A 12034-nucleotide genomic window follows, 5' to 3' on the forward strand; every position below is an offset into this window, starting at 1 on the left:
CTAGTTCTGAAAAATGTTTATTATGCCACAAATGCATTGTCCTGTATACACTTCATCGGAAGGTGCGTACAGCGTCAATCATCTTTTTTCTTCAGAAGAACGTAGGAAATCCCTCCTACGACCCTTGTCTCCTTCTTTTAACTTCCCAGCACAGTTCGAGAAGCGCGTCACAGATAAGCGTGCAGGCAGCATGGTGAAATGGAAAGCAAGCCGGTTCATGGGCTGGAGGCCTCGGGCAGGTCGCCCCACTTCTCTGGACTTTTGCTTCTTTCTCCGAGGGCACCAGGGTCCTCTGTGGCTTCTTTAACTGTCCAGAAGGTCATGAGGAACACAGACCCTCTGGGCACCCAGGGAAATCTATATTCATTTCCACAGGGCACATCTGAGCATCTGCCTTTTCTCCAAGTCAGCTCTCCAGCTATCTGGCCCCTCCATGAGGTCAGGAGACTCTTCAGAAAAGGGAGCACATCTTAGTCACAGAATAGCCAACGATGGCGGCCATCTTTGCACTGGGGGCGCAACATGAGCCAATGGATTTCTTCCCAACCTAAGGTTTTCCTCCCACATACTGCTCGTAAACCTGTGGTGTCTACTTTAACAGACTGTCTGATTAGCATGCTGGGTTTTCGTCATGTCCCCTGACTGACTCGGTATGTCATGGGGTTCTGCAAAGACCACCATGATTTTTCTCCATCCTCTTAGCAAGCTGGGGCTGGACCACCGCATGCTGGGACTCCTCCCCTGTGAGTCACTGGGACATCCAAAGTGCAGACACTGTCTTCGAAGCATGTGCGTATTTTAATTACACTAAGGTCTTGAAACCTCATTTTTACATACAGTATTTCCAGGCATGTACCAAGTAGACAAAGTACTGGGTTGACATCATTGCACTGATGAAATATTAATATCATTGATAAGGCGGGACAATGTAGCTGACTTTATCAGACTCATACCATTTGCATGAAAAGGCTGAGTTTCTTTGGCTCTTTGTTCATTCAAGTGCACTGAATACCTATTTGGATTGACTTAGACATTGTGTTAACCTATCAATAAAATCTTGCACTGTCCACAGTGTTTTGCAAACTGATTTAGCTTTTGGACTACAACGACTGGCCATTGGTAGAAATATACCATATATACACATGGAAATTACAAAAATACATTTTATTTATAGCTGATTTTTTTTTTAAAGTAACAAAAAACTAACACTATCAAAGATCAACCAGCATACCAAAAGGACACTACCTAGGATCATCCGAACAAGAGACTCGCTTGGGGATTCCATGATACATTGTCTCTGGAATATTCCAGAAAGGGCAATTTGCCATTGGGAAATAAAAACAGCTTCTTTGAAAAGTCTGTGCTTTGACAGTTGGACTCTCCCACCCGAATCAGTTCCATTCCTACTCTTCTCTCAGGTTTTAAATTTTCACTTTCTCTCAATAAAGACCAAAGAAACTCATGAGGAGAATGGAAAGATGGGCTCAGAGGGGATGGCCACAAGCTGAAGCTGGATGGATCATGGGTGAAGGCAGAACAGGACCTCACGCTCCAACAGACACCAAGTAAGCCCCCGATGTTAAGCACAGCTCCCAAGGTTGGGGAGGAAGCCAGGGTGTCCCCTCCCCTGGGCGACCTGAAGTCAGTAGCTGCTTTGCTTTTGCGTTTAGGGGCAGCAGCTGGTGCCTTGGGACTGCGAGGCGGTGTCCACTCAGAGCTCTGGAGGCCACTCACCACCAGGGAGGCTGATTTGCATCCTCACAGTCACAAGGTCAGAAGCCCCCGATGTTTTTGGCAAATGTCCTCAGAGGCTACTAACTATAGGGGGTGGGGTGGGAGGGACTAGCTAACTCCATACACCTTTTAAAATATTATTTACATGGAAATGGTAAGTCAACAGCTTTTTACATTCAGAAGCTTCTATCAACAGAGGCTCCAGCCTGGGGAGATGGGATCTACCATTCCTGCTTCTAACAGGCATGGATGACTCTTTCCTTTTGTGTCACTGGGCAGGACAGCACTGCTGAAGAGACAGAGGTTTTCTTGTACGAGTTGATATATCTATTATCCCCCAAAAGACAGAAGTTTCATTCTCAGGCCACCTTCACTGCAGAGCAAAGAGAAGCTGTTTTTCTTTTGTAGGATCCTGAAAACTCTTAGCACCTATTCTTTTTCAGCTGGAGCCCCACTTGTAGAATACCCTGTTGCCAAAATGCCAACACCTTTTCAAAAGCCTGTCAACGCAAATCCACCATTGCCTCTCCCCGTCTCTTTCTTGAATCAATGGGGGCAGGGACAGGGTGGGAAAGGGTCAGGACCATTTATAGGCATAGTCAATGACAGTACCGATTTTCATCCAATTTATCTGACTTTGAATATGAACCTTTCAAAGAAAAGGGCTCGGGTTTCTTGGCTGGAGGCAGGGTCTCCCTTGGAGACTGGCCGATTACGGTCCTGGCTGCAGGAGAGAGAGTACAGACTGGTGCTTAATCACAGGCCGGCTTTGCCTTGAACACAGAAACAGGTAACATGCAGAGGTCACCGAAGACAGAGCTCTGTTCTCCCCCTTGTGGGGCTTTATTAAAATGTGGGACAGGAATCTGCAGATGAGAGAGTCTCTCTTGTGACTAAGGCTCCATAGGGAAATGCACCCACAGTTCAAACATGTAATACAAGGGTATCGAACATATGGTCCCATCTGGGGACTTGACATACGGTCAGTTGAATAAGCTGAGAATCCAGTCGGTCGAGAGTTTCCTGTTCCCCAGAAGCTGCACTGTTCACCTTTTTCAGGAAAGACTCACGCACCGTGTCTCCAGTCCCACCGTGCCAGGCTGGACAAAGCCCAAGACGGTTCCGCAGAGTCTGGAAGTCCCACGGGGCTAAGGCATCAGACCTGGAACTCGAACATGTCTGTTTGTTTCTTGGCCAGCTTGGCCACCTCTTCCCGGATGGCCTTGACCAGGGCCGCCGTGGAGATATTGGTCAGGGGCGTGTCGGACGGGTCGTTCTCCGCCAGGCTCTGCTGTGAGGCGGCTGTCGAGGGCACTGGGGCCTGCTCCAGGCTGGGGTGCAGGCCAGCCGGCTGGCTGTACTGGCGCGGGAGCCTGGACGGCGAGTTCTGCTGATACCGGGACCGGGGGTAAGCCTCGATGTAGCCGGGGAGGGGGACCTGCAGAGGACGTCGGGAGAAAGACAAGGGCCTGGGGTCAGGAATGGGCTCCAGTCACGGGATGCCCTCGACAGCAGAAGCAGGAGGAGAAAGAGGACAAGGAAAGACACTTAGAAGCAAATGAAGGCCACCACTGTGTGCACACAAAAGCGGGAGTCTGTCTGGGAATGAGGTGATTTGGACTCACTGGATATGCTTGTTGGATGAATTAAACAGGCGTTTTAAACCTCCTGCAAACAGCGGGCACATACCTGAGTTTACCTGGCTACATTTTTTTTTTTTTTGGTCTTTTGTCCTTTTGGGGCTGCGCCTGTGGCATATGGAGGTTCCCAGGCTAGGGGTCCAATTGGAGCTGCAGCCGCCAGCCTACACCACAGCCACAGCCACGCGGGATCTGAGCCACATCTGCAACCTACACCACAACTCACAGCACTGCTGGATCCTTGACCCACTGATCGAGGCCAGGGATGGAACCCACAACCTCATGGTTCCTAGTCGGATTTGTTAACCACTGAGCCACGACGGGAACTCCCTGGCTACCATTTTAATATCAGCACCATCCAGCCAACAAAAGTGCTGTTCTTTATGGGTCTCAAAGGACTCAGGGATCTATCACTGATGACAGCAGCTAACACTGACTTAGCCCTGTGCTAAGGGCTTTCCAAAGGAGATCTCATTTCATTCTCAAAGCAACAACCTAGGGGGTAGGCACTGTAACCCTTATTCTACAGAAGAAGAAACTGAAGCCAACAGTATCTCTATGGAAGATGCCACAGCTAACAAGCCCTGCCCGGAGGCACCCTGGGAGTCAGTCACCGCATGGTAATGTCTTGGATCTGGAATAGGATCTTGGTTTCTTGAAAAGAAAAAAAAAATTCTCTTTTTTTAAAAGTGGAAGATCTAAGTTGTATGCATTAATGTATGGACACTTCTAATAACAGGGACGGGACAGTGATGTGGAATTCAAGATCGACTTTCCCACAGAAACAGTACCGCGCACGGGGATGCTGCCCCAGGGTAATGCACAACAGCTGCTCATATCCCATAATGCTAGCTGCAACACTGTGACATCAGTGCCCACAGGTGGGAGGCAGGGGGTGCTGCAGGGGAGGGGACACATGTGGGGAGTCAGGCGGCTTTCTGGGAGAAGCAGCTTAGCTGAGTCTGGAAGATGAAGAGGCCGTTTGGAGGAAGACAGGCAGAGGGAACAGCAGTGCAGAGACCGGAGGTACACAGAGGACGGTGCACCCAGGGAGGTTCGGTGAGTTGCTCTGACCAGAGAGGGTGTGGGAGGTGTGGGAGGAGCTCAGGAAGATGGGCAGGCAGGGCCAGATGGGAGAACTGCTGAATGCCAGGCTATGGAGTTAAGTTTCTGTGGCATGATTCTGAGGAATTTAGCTTTTTTTTTTTTTTTTTTGCTTTTTTAGGGCTGCACCTCCGGCGGCATATGGAGGTTCCCAGGCTAGGGGTCTAATCGGAGCCTTAGCCATTGGCTTACACCATAGCCACAGCAACGCCAGATCCCGAGCAGCGTCTGCCACCTACACCACAGCTCACGGCAACACTGGATCCCGGACCCACTGAGCAAGGTCAGGGATTGAACCTGCATCCTCATGGATACTAGTTGGCTTTGTTTCTGCTTCACTACAATGGGAACACCAGCATGTTTCTATTCTTTAGAGCTGCTTGTTTGGGTGCTGGTGAGGATGGAGTGAGGTGGGGTTGGGTGATGATTTAGAAATTTTGGATGGGCGGGTGTGTAGTAAGAAGACAAGCCCCTCCCAGTCTGTGCCAGAGCTTCTGACAACCCCTCCTGAGAAGGCCTGGCCTTGGAGCCCCCAGGGGGTGTCAGGCAGAGGGAGGGTCTGTGTTTTAAGAAGGATGCCCTGGAGGTGGACCCATTGGAGGTGGAGAGGACACGGTTGCAAGGCTGCCTCATTGGGCCAAGTGAGAGTCGGGGAGGATGGAGCGAGGGAAGAAGTGATGGGATGGACGTCTCAAAGGCGGTGGCTTTAATTTCCCCACAAGACCTGGTAAAGAAAGACATAGGACACAGGACATGCCTGTCAGGTCTCAGCTCAAACTCCCTTTCTTCCGGGAGACCTTTCCCAGCTCTGTATTAGCAAGGACTCCCTGGAAGGTGTTTCTATGCATTTTGTCTGGCCTAACGGTCATCACTCATGATGCCATCACTTGTCTCAGGTGTCGACTTGGTGAAGGCAGAACCGTGTCTCATTTGCTCATCACTGAGCACCAGTACCCCAAACTGTGCACAGTACCCAACAGGGAGTGTCTCGGAACCTGGGGTTCTGAGCAGCACAATGTGAAAATCACTGAAGCATGACCGGTTGGTGCCATGTGTCGTGAACAAAGCTGCCGTGTCCCCTTTCCCTGCATTTCAAGTTCAGCTGAAGCTGGGGTCCGTGTCTAACTCCCAAGACCCCTCGGCTCTACAGCGTTAATTAAGCATCTTGGTGTTGGTGGCTGGGGCAAGCCAGGGACACCTGGAGCGGCCTCAGGGTGATATTCAGAAGTGAGGAAGATGAAGAGTTAAGACCTTCTTCCTCCCTTATGGTAGATGCAGGCTGGAGCCATCACACCTCACTGGACAAGATTCAGGGCTGGCAAACACTATTCCTTTCCTAGCCCGTGCCCATGGCAGGCATCACCTATTGATCCCAGCACGCTTTCCTGCAGCGCCTGGAAAGCCCCTCCCAATCCTTCTCCATCCAGCACCAAGGATGAAGCCTATTTGTCAAACCAAGTCCAGGTGATTTAATGCAAGCTATCTCCTTATATCTGAACACTCGGGAGCAGGAAGGTCAGACCTCTGGTTGATGGTGGGGGCTTTTTTCTCCCCACGTGGATGTGGAGGGTGAACATTTGTCCCAATGGAGTATCTTTATCAAGCTGACAACTGGTTTCTCTGAGCCTCCTGCACTGCCCTTCCCCTGCGCTAAAGCTCCCGACCGCCCCGCCTGGTTCCTGACTGCTGTGCACCACGTCTGGGCACGCTGCCCTGCTTAACTGCAGGTGGTAATTGGGCTCCAGGAAAGACCTATCTAGGCTGCATCGATCCCTTTCCTCTTAAAAACAACTAATAGGAAAGTAGGAAAAACAACTAACAGGAAACTAGGCGTTCCCCCGAACTGGAGGGGGGCAGGGGGAAGATAAGGTTTTGATTTTTTGGGTTCCCGTTCCATTTCCTTCATCTTTAAGGCAACAGGAACTCAAAGGTACCTGGATGTCTCCATAAGCCTCGATAAATGTCATCTGCAAGCGTGCAGAAGGCAAGGGCCAAGGTTTTGTAAATACTTCTGCTGACTCCTGCAAAGCCTCCAGTGCACCCTGCACGCAGAGGGTGAGCCCACAAAGCTGCAGGTTTACTGCCTAATTAACACAAGTTAAGAATCATCTACTTTCTGAAAAGTACACATTATATGTTTACACTGCGAGTAGAATTACGGAGTCAAATAAACTGAACTGATCAACTCAGACCCAGTGATTTCAAATGTTTAGAATAGCGCAGCATGAGAAAGGAAGCAAAAAAGGCTCACAAACAACCAAAACAGACGCCGTGCACCCCCACATTAAGATCTGTAGACTTAGCAGTAGGGAACCCCTCTAGTTACTCTTAGAGCTTATTTACTCCAACTCTACAAGCAATTCTAATGAGCTCAGACATGCCTCATTTGCAAATAATAGCACATTAGGAAAAGCATATTTAAGGCTGAGTATATCTCTGAAAGTGGGGACACTGACAGCAATATAAGGTGTGAGCTGGGAGCAAGGTCAGAGGAAGATAAAACATATTAAGCCTTGTAATAATTTCCAAAAATGACAGTAGTTTGGAGATGTTGACATAGGGGCAATAATCCTAAAAACCATCAAAGCCCATCATACAAAGGGCATTTTTGTAAATAATGATTTTCTAAATTTTTAAAATTTTTTTGTCTTTTGGGGCCTCACTGCAGCATATGGAGGTTCCCAGGCTAGGGGCTGAATCAGAGCTACAGCCGCCGGCTACACCACAGCCACGGCAACTCAGAATCCAAGGTGTGTCTGCGATCTACACCACAGCTCACGGCAACGCCGGATCCTTTACCCACTGAGTGAGGCCAGGGATCGAACCTGCATCCTCATGGTTACTAGTCAGATTCGTTTCCGCTGAGCCACAACAGGAACTCCAATAATGCTGATTTTTTTAAGGACAAATTAAATTTAAAGAAGGAGGGGAGAAGGATATAATTCATTTCATGACGTATTTTTAAAATATTTTGGAAATTAAAGGGATAAGCTTTGATCATCAGGAGAATTAATATATATATAATAGGGTAGTTTTATCCCTGGTGATGTTGTTTAAATGTGGCATCACTACAATAAGAACAGACACCGATGCTGAGGTCAAACTGAACTTGTAGGCACAGAAAGTATGGACACCAGGGATTTGGATAGAGAGAAAAGATGACCCAGGCTTTGAGTGTCAATGTGTTTCCTAGATCTAGGATGTATTTCAAATGTTAAGACCAAATCCTAAAATGAGATAAAGCACCAGGGTTCAGCCTGGAGAGACAGCCTGCCTCTTACCCATGATGGGTGATCTCCCACCTCCAAGGGGGTGACCCACTCTAGAGGCCATCATTGTGCTATTTTTTGTTTGCTCGTCTTTTGGTTTTCACTTGGACGTCCTTGGCAGGTGACTCAGAGGCAGGTTTGGGTGTGACTATCCAGGTTCGGCTGGTTGCTGCCCCTCCTTGGTCCGGGCTAAGGCAGATCCACTGTGCTATAAAGTCCCACTTGTATAATCAAGGGGAAAAACCAAGGGACCATGACAAGACAGTCTTCAGCTGGGAGACGGGCAGAAAGCCTGAGGATCTACACGCAAAGTAATTCAGTCTTGGGTTTCTAATACTTCACTTTCTGGTAGTGCATCTAAAATTTTTACAGGACTTTAAGGCTGAAAGGGAAAAATTCAGTAAAGGCTTTGGAGCCAGACAGATGCAGGTTTTTCTGTTGTTGTTGGTTTTTGTCTTTTTTTTTTGGCCTTTTCTGGGGCCTCTTCCTGCTGCATATGGAGATTCCCAGGCTAGGGGTCAAATGGGAGCTGTAGCTGCCGGCCTGCGCCAGAGCCACAGCAACACAGGATCTGAGCTGCGACTGCGACCTACACCACAGCTCACAGCAACGCCAGATCCTTAACCCAATGAGCAAGGCCAGGGATCAAACCCGCAACCTCATGGTTCCTAGTCGGATTTTTTAACCACTGAGCCATTACAGGAACTCCCAGATGAAGGTTTGAATGCTAGCCTTAGCACCTTAGACATGTCACATCACCTGACTAGGTCTCAGTTTCCTCATCTGCAAAGTGGAACGCAACATGGGAATAATAATACCTTCCTGATAGGGCTGTTGTGAAGAGGAAATAACATAAACAGAATGTCTAACATGGTGTCTGGCACATAGAACATACTCAAAAAATGATAGTTGTTATAAAAATGTATTTGATTAAGAAAGTCCTCTGGGAAGAGGGAGAATCTGACTGAAGGCAGTTCTCAAACTCCTTTGTCAAAGGACATTCCACCTGTCACATTGCCTCCTCTAATGGCTGACTTCAGCCACCTGGCTAGAGGGAAGGCGCCTAAGGTAACAAAATATTCAATCTCGGAAGTTCCTGTTGTGGCTCAGTGGTAAAGAGTCGAACTTGTATTCACGAGGATGCAGGTTCGATCCCTGGACTTGCTCAGCGGGTTAAGGATCCGGTGTTGCTGTGAGCTGTGGAATAGGTCACAGATGCGGCTCGGATCTGGCGTTGCTGTGGCAGTGGTGTAGGCCAGCAGCTATAGCTCTAATTCGATCCCTAGCCTGGGAACTTCCATATGTCACGGGTGTGACCCTAAAAAGACAAAACAAAACAAAACAAACCCCCAAAACAACAACAATAACAACAAAAACTCAGTCTCAAACTCCATCCATTTTCTCCCTGAAATGTGTCAAGCAGGTGAGGGAGTCAGCGAGGGTCTCACCGAATCGGCCCACTGGCTCGGGAGCTCGTTCTCTCCTGCGTAGGACATCCAGGCCTGGTTCCTGTAGGACGAGGGCGGCGTGGGGATGAAGTAGCCGGTGAAGCCGGGTCTGTTGGCAGCTGGGATGGCGAACACTGCCGGCACCGTATTACCTGGCATGGAGGAGATGGATGGTGGAGGTTAGGCCAGCACCTTGGCCACTGGGCTGACATTCACACAAGCTGGGGGCAGCTGGGACATAGGGGAGGATTGGGGGAGGAGCTAATGGGGGAGGGGGCAGCAGACCTCCACCTGCAGCCCCAGCCTGGGACCTGGCCACACAGTTGAGGAGGCATCACCTGCTGTGCCTCAGACTTGGCTCTGTAGAGAAGTGCTAGCTTAACTTCCCTAGGGAGCCCTTGCCGGCTCCCCCAACCCCATCCCAAAGCCCCTGACCTGCTGGCAAGAAGAAATGACACCTCCCCGTGTTTTTCTCCCAGAAGGATGGGTATTTTTAAAGAGCCAAGAAAAGGAACCAAAAGGAATGGATTTCACTGGGGGGATTTCTGGACACAGTATATTTTAATAAGTGTTGACAACTGGGTGCTTGCAGTTTCAGCCTAAAAGGTATGGTTTGAATAAATGAAAAAAAGCCCATTAGGGCAGGCTCAAACCTCCATGTTCGTTTCAACATTGTTGTAATAACCAGAAACTGGAAACAACCAATATGTCCCTCACTAGGGGACAAGATAAACTTGTGGCATACCATATAATGGACTACCACATGGCGATGTAAACAAATGAACTAGATCAATATGTGTGCAGCAACCTGGAGAACTCTTGAAATCAGTGTTAAGAAAACAAAATACAAAGGGAAAGGTATAGCTTGTCATCACTTACATACATTTAAAATGTACACAGCACTAACATATACTACTGTATGTACTGTGTATGTACTGAAAGTTTACCATCCATGACTTGAGGACTGGAATTGCTTCTGGGGAGTAGGGCTCATGAGAGGAGAGTGGCTTGTAGTGGCCAGAATGCTTAAAGATATAGACAATCTTTTTTTTTTTTTTTTTTCCTTTTTACACGTAGGGCATGTATGGAAGTTCTCGGAGCTAGGGGTCGAATCTGAACTGCAGTTGCAGCGCCAGATCAGAGCCCCATCTGTGACCTTCTATCAACGTGGGATTCTTAACCCACTGAGGGAGGCTAAGGTTTGACTGGCGTCCTCATGGATTATGCCGCTGAGCCGCAACGAGAACCCCATAATCATTTTTCAAAAGGCCTAAAGTCTGGTAAAATGTTGATATCCACCCTATCACCTATCTTAATATTTTGTCAGATTTCAGAACTTTTTAAGAAATAAAAGCAGTAGGTCTTCTAGCCAGGGTGACCAAAGTCAAGAGGTGATGGGATCCAGAAAGCACAGTCGCTTTGATGCCTGAGGGTGGCAGGAAGAAGGTGGGGAGTGTGGTTTTAAGGGGCCGGGGAGGGTACAGAACACAGCCCGGGGGCGGGGGCAGGGCGCGGGCTTTTTCCAGGCTTTTTCTCTCTGGCCCACCTGAGTAATTTAAAGCCGACTGATCCAACTGCGCCACGGACACGGGGCCTCGGGACACCTGCGCGAAGGAGGCACTGTCGTGCAGCTGGGCGGGCTCAGGCCCCGCGGACTCGGCCATCCTGGTCTTGCTGCCGACGTCCGAGGTGGACCTGGGCGAGGAGAGGAGCTGCCTTAGCCACCTTCCGGTCCGCGGCCCGCGGGAGAGGCGGGGTTCCCGGGGCAGGTCCCTGCTGGGGTGGGGGTGGGGTAGGGGTGGGGGTGGGGGTGTGGGTGGGGGTGTGGGGGTGGAGCCGGGCTGCCTCGGCCTCCAAGCACCACAACGGCGACCGCGGGGTCCAAAGGCCTGGATTTGTGCTCATACACGCGCGCGCGAGCACACACCCACACCATAACAAAGGGGGCCAACACGCCCAGACCTGGAGCAGCCAGGCTGGAGTTTTTAGATAGTCAAGGTCAGTGTTCCCCTGAGGGTGACTCTCATGTCACCGAGGAGCACAACACTTAATGTCCACATTAAAACGAGCCAAGCAATTAGTGTTGGGTTTCGGTTGGGGATGGTCGACCGGGCAGGTGATGACATCATCGGAAGCCAATGGGAGTGCGCCGTCGCTCCCCCTCCTGACACCCTCCAGAGACCCTGCAGGGCTGTGGGCTGCAGGAACCGCGTTCCCTGTTGCTACTGGCAGGAAGCCCGAAGCCCAAGCAAGGCTCTGGGAAGCTGGCTGCTCTAAGGAGCAGGAGTCTGGCACTTTCTGAGCGTTATGAGTGGGAGAACACTTTTTTTTTTTTTTTTAAGTTCCAGAGGCGAGCAGAGAATCCGGCCCATTTAACACCTATTTCCACTAAGTGCTCTGAAGGCCAGTAAGATAAGGGGGCGGGGCCGGGCGGGTCGGGGGTACCGGCCTCGTCCCCTAGGGTAGAGGGTGCTTTACCCAGTCTCTGTCTATGCTTTGGCAGAGGCACTGCGGGCTCTCCTAAAATTAATAGGGAGGGAGGCAAAGGCAGCCACATCAGGTGGCATCTGCTGAGCAGAGTAGCAGCTGTCACTGTAAGAGCTGAACAGAGGCTTTGAGATCATTTAGGCCATTGCCTTTATTTTACAGATAAAGAAACGGACCAGACAGGCCAGGCAACTTGCCTGGAGTTACACAGCAGGTTACTGGCAACTTAGGATGGAACCTGGTCTGTTGCTTCCCACCCTGTCCTGAGCTTGACTGGGGTCAAGGGGTGGTGTCTACACAGCGTGGTATCTCAAACCCACTGGAAACGAGGGCAGGGCCATTTCTGAGTAAA

At 49.8% G+C, this 12034-nt stretch overlaps 1 protein-coding gene across 1 annotated transcript in view; it reads right to left on the reverse strand.

Annotated features, from left to right (window-relative positions):
- Position 1: 1 nt before the first annotated feature.
- The window catches only part of KIAA1549L (KIAA1549 like), a 130229-nt gene continuing 118196 nt past the window's right edge, over positions 2–12034 (reverse strand). The window contains exons 18-20 of the mRNA XM_047774604.1: positions 10742–10890; positions 9196–9347; positions 2–3172 (exon numbers count right to left, since the gene is read on the reverse strand). Coding sequence (XP_047630560.1) covers positions 2891–3172; positions 9196–9347; positions 10742–10890 — 583 coding nt within the window. The 3' untranslated portion in view covers positions 2–2890. The remainder of the gene's footprint in view (positions 3173–9195; positions 9348–10741; positions 10891–12034) is intronic.

This window comes from Phacochoerus africanus, chromosome 4 (assembly GCF_016906955.1).
Source record: "Phacochoerus africanus isolate WHEZ1 chromosome 4, ROS_Pafr_v1, whole genome shotgun sequence".
In the NCBI taxonomy this organism is placed as follows: domain Eukaryota; kingdom Metazoa; phylum Chordata; class Mammalia; order Artiodactyla; family Suidae; genus Phacochoerus; species Phacochoerus africanus.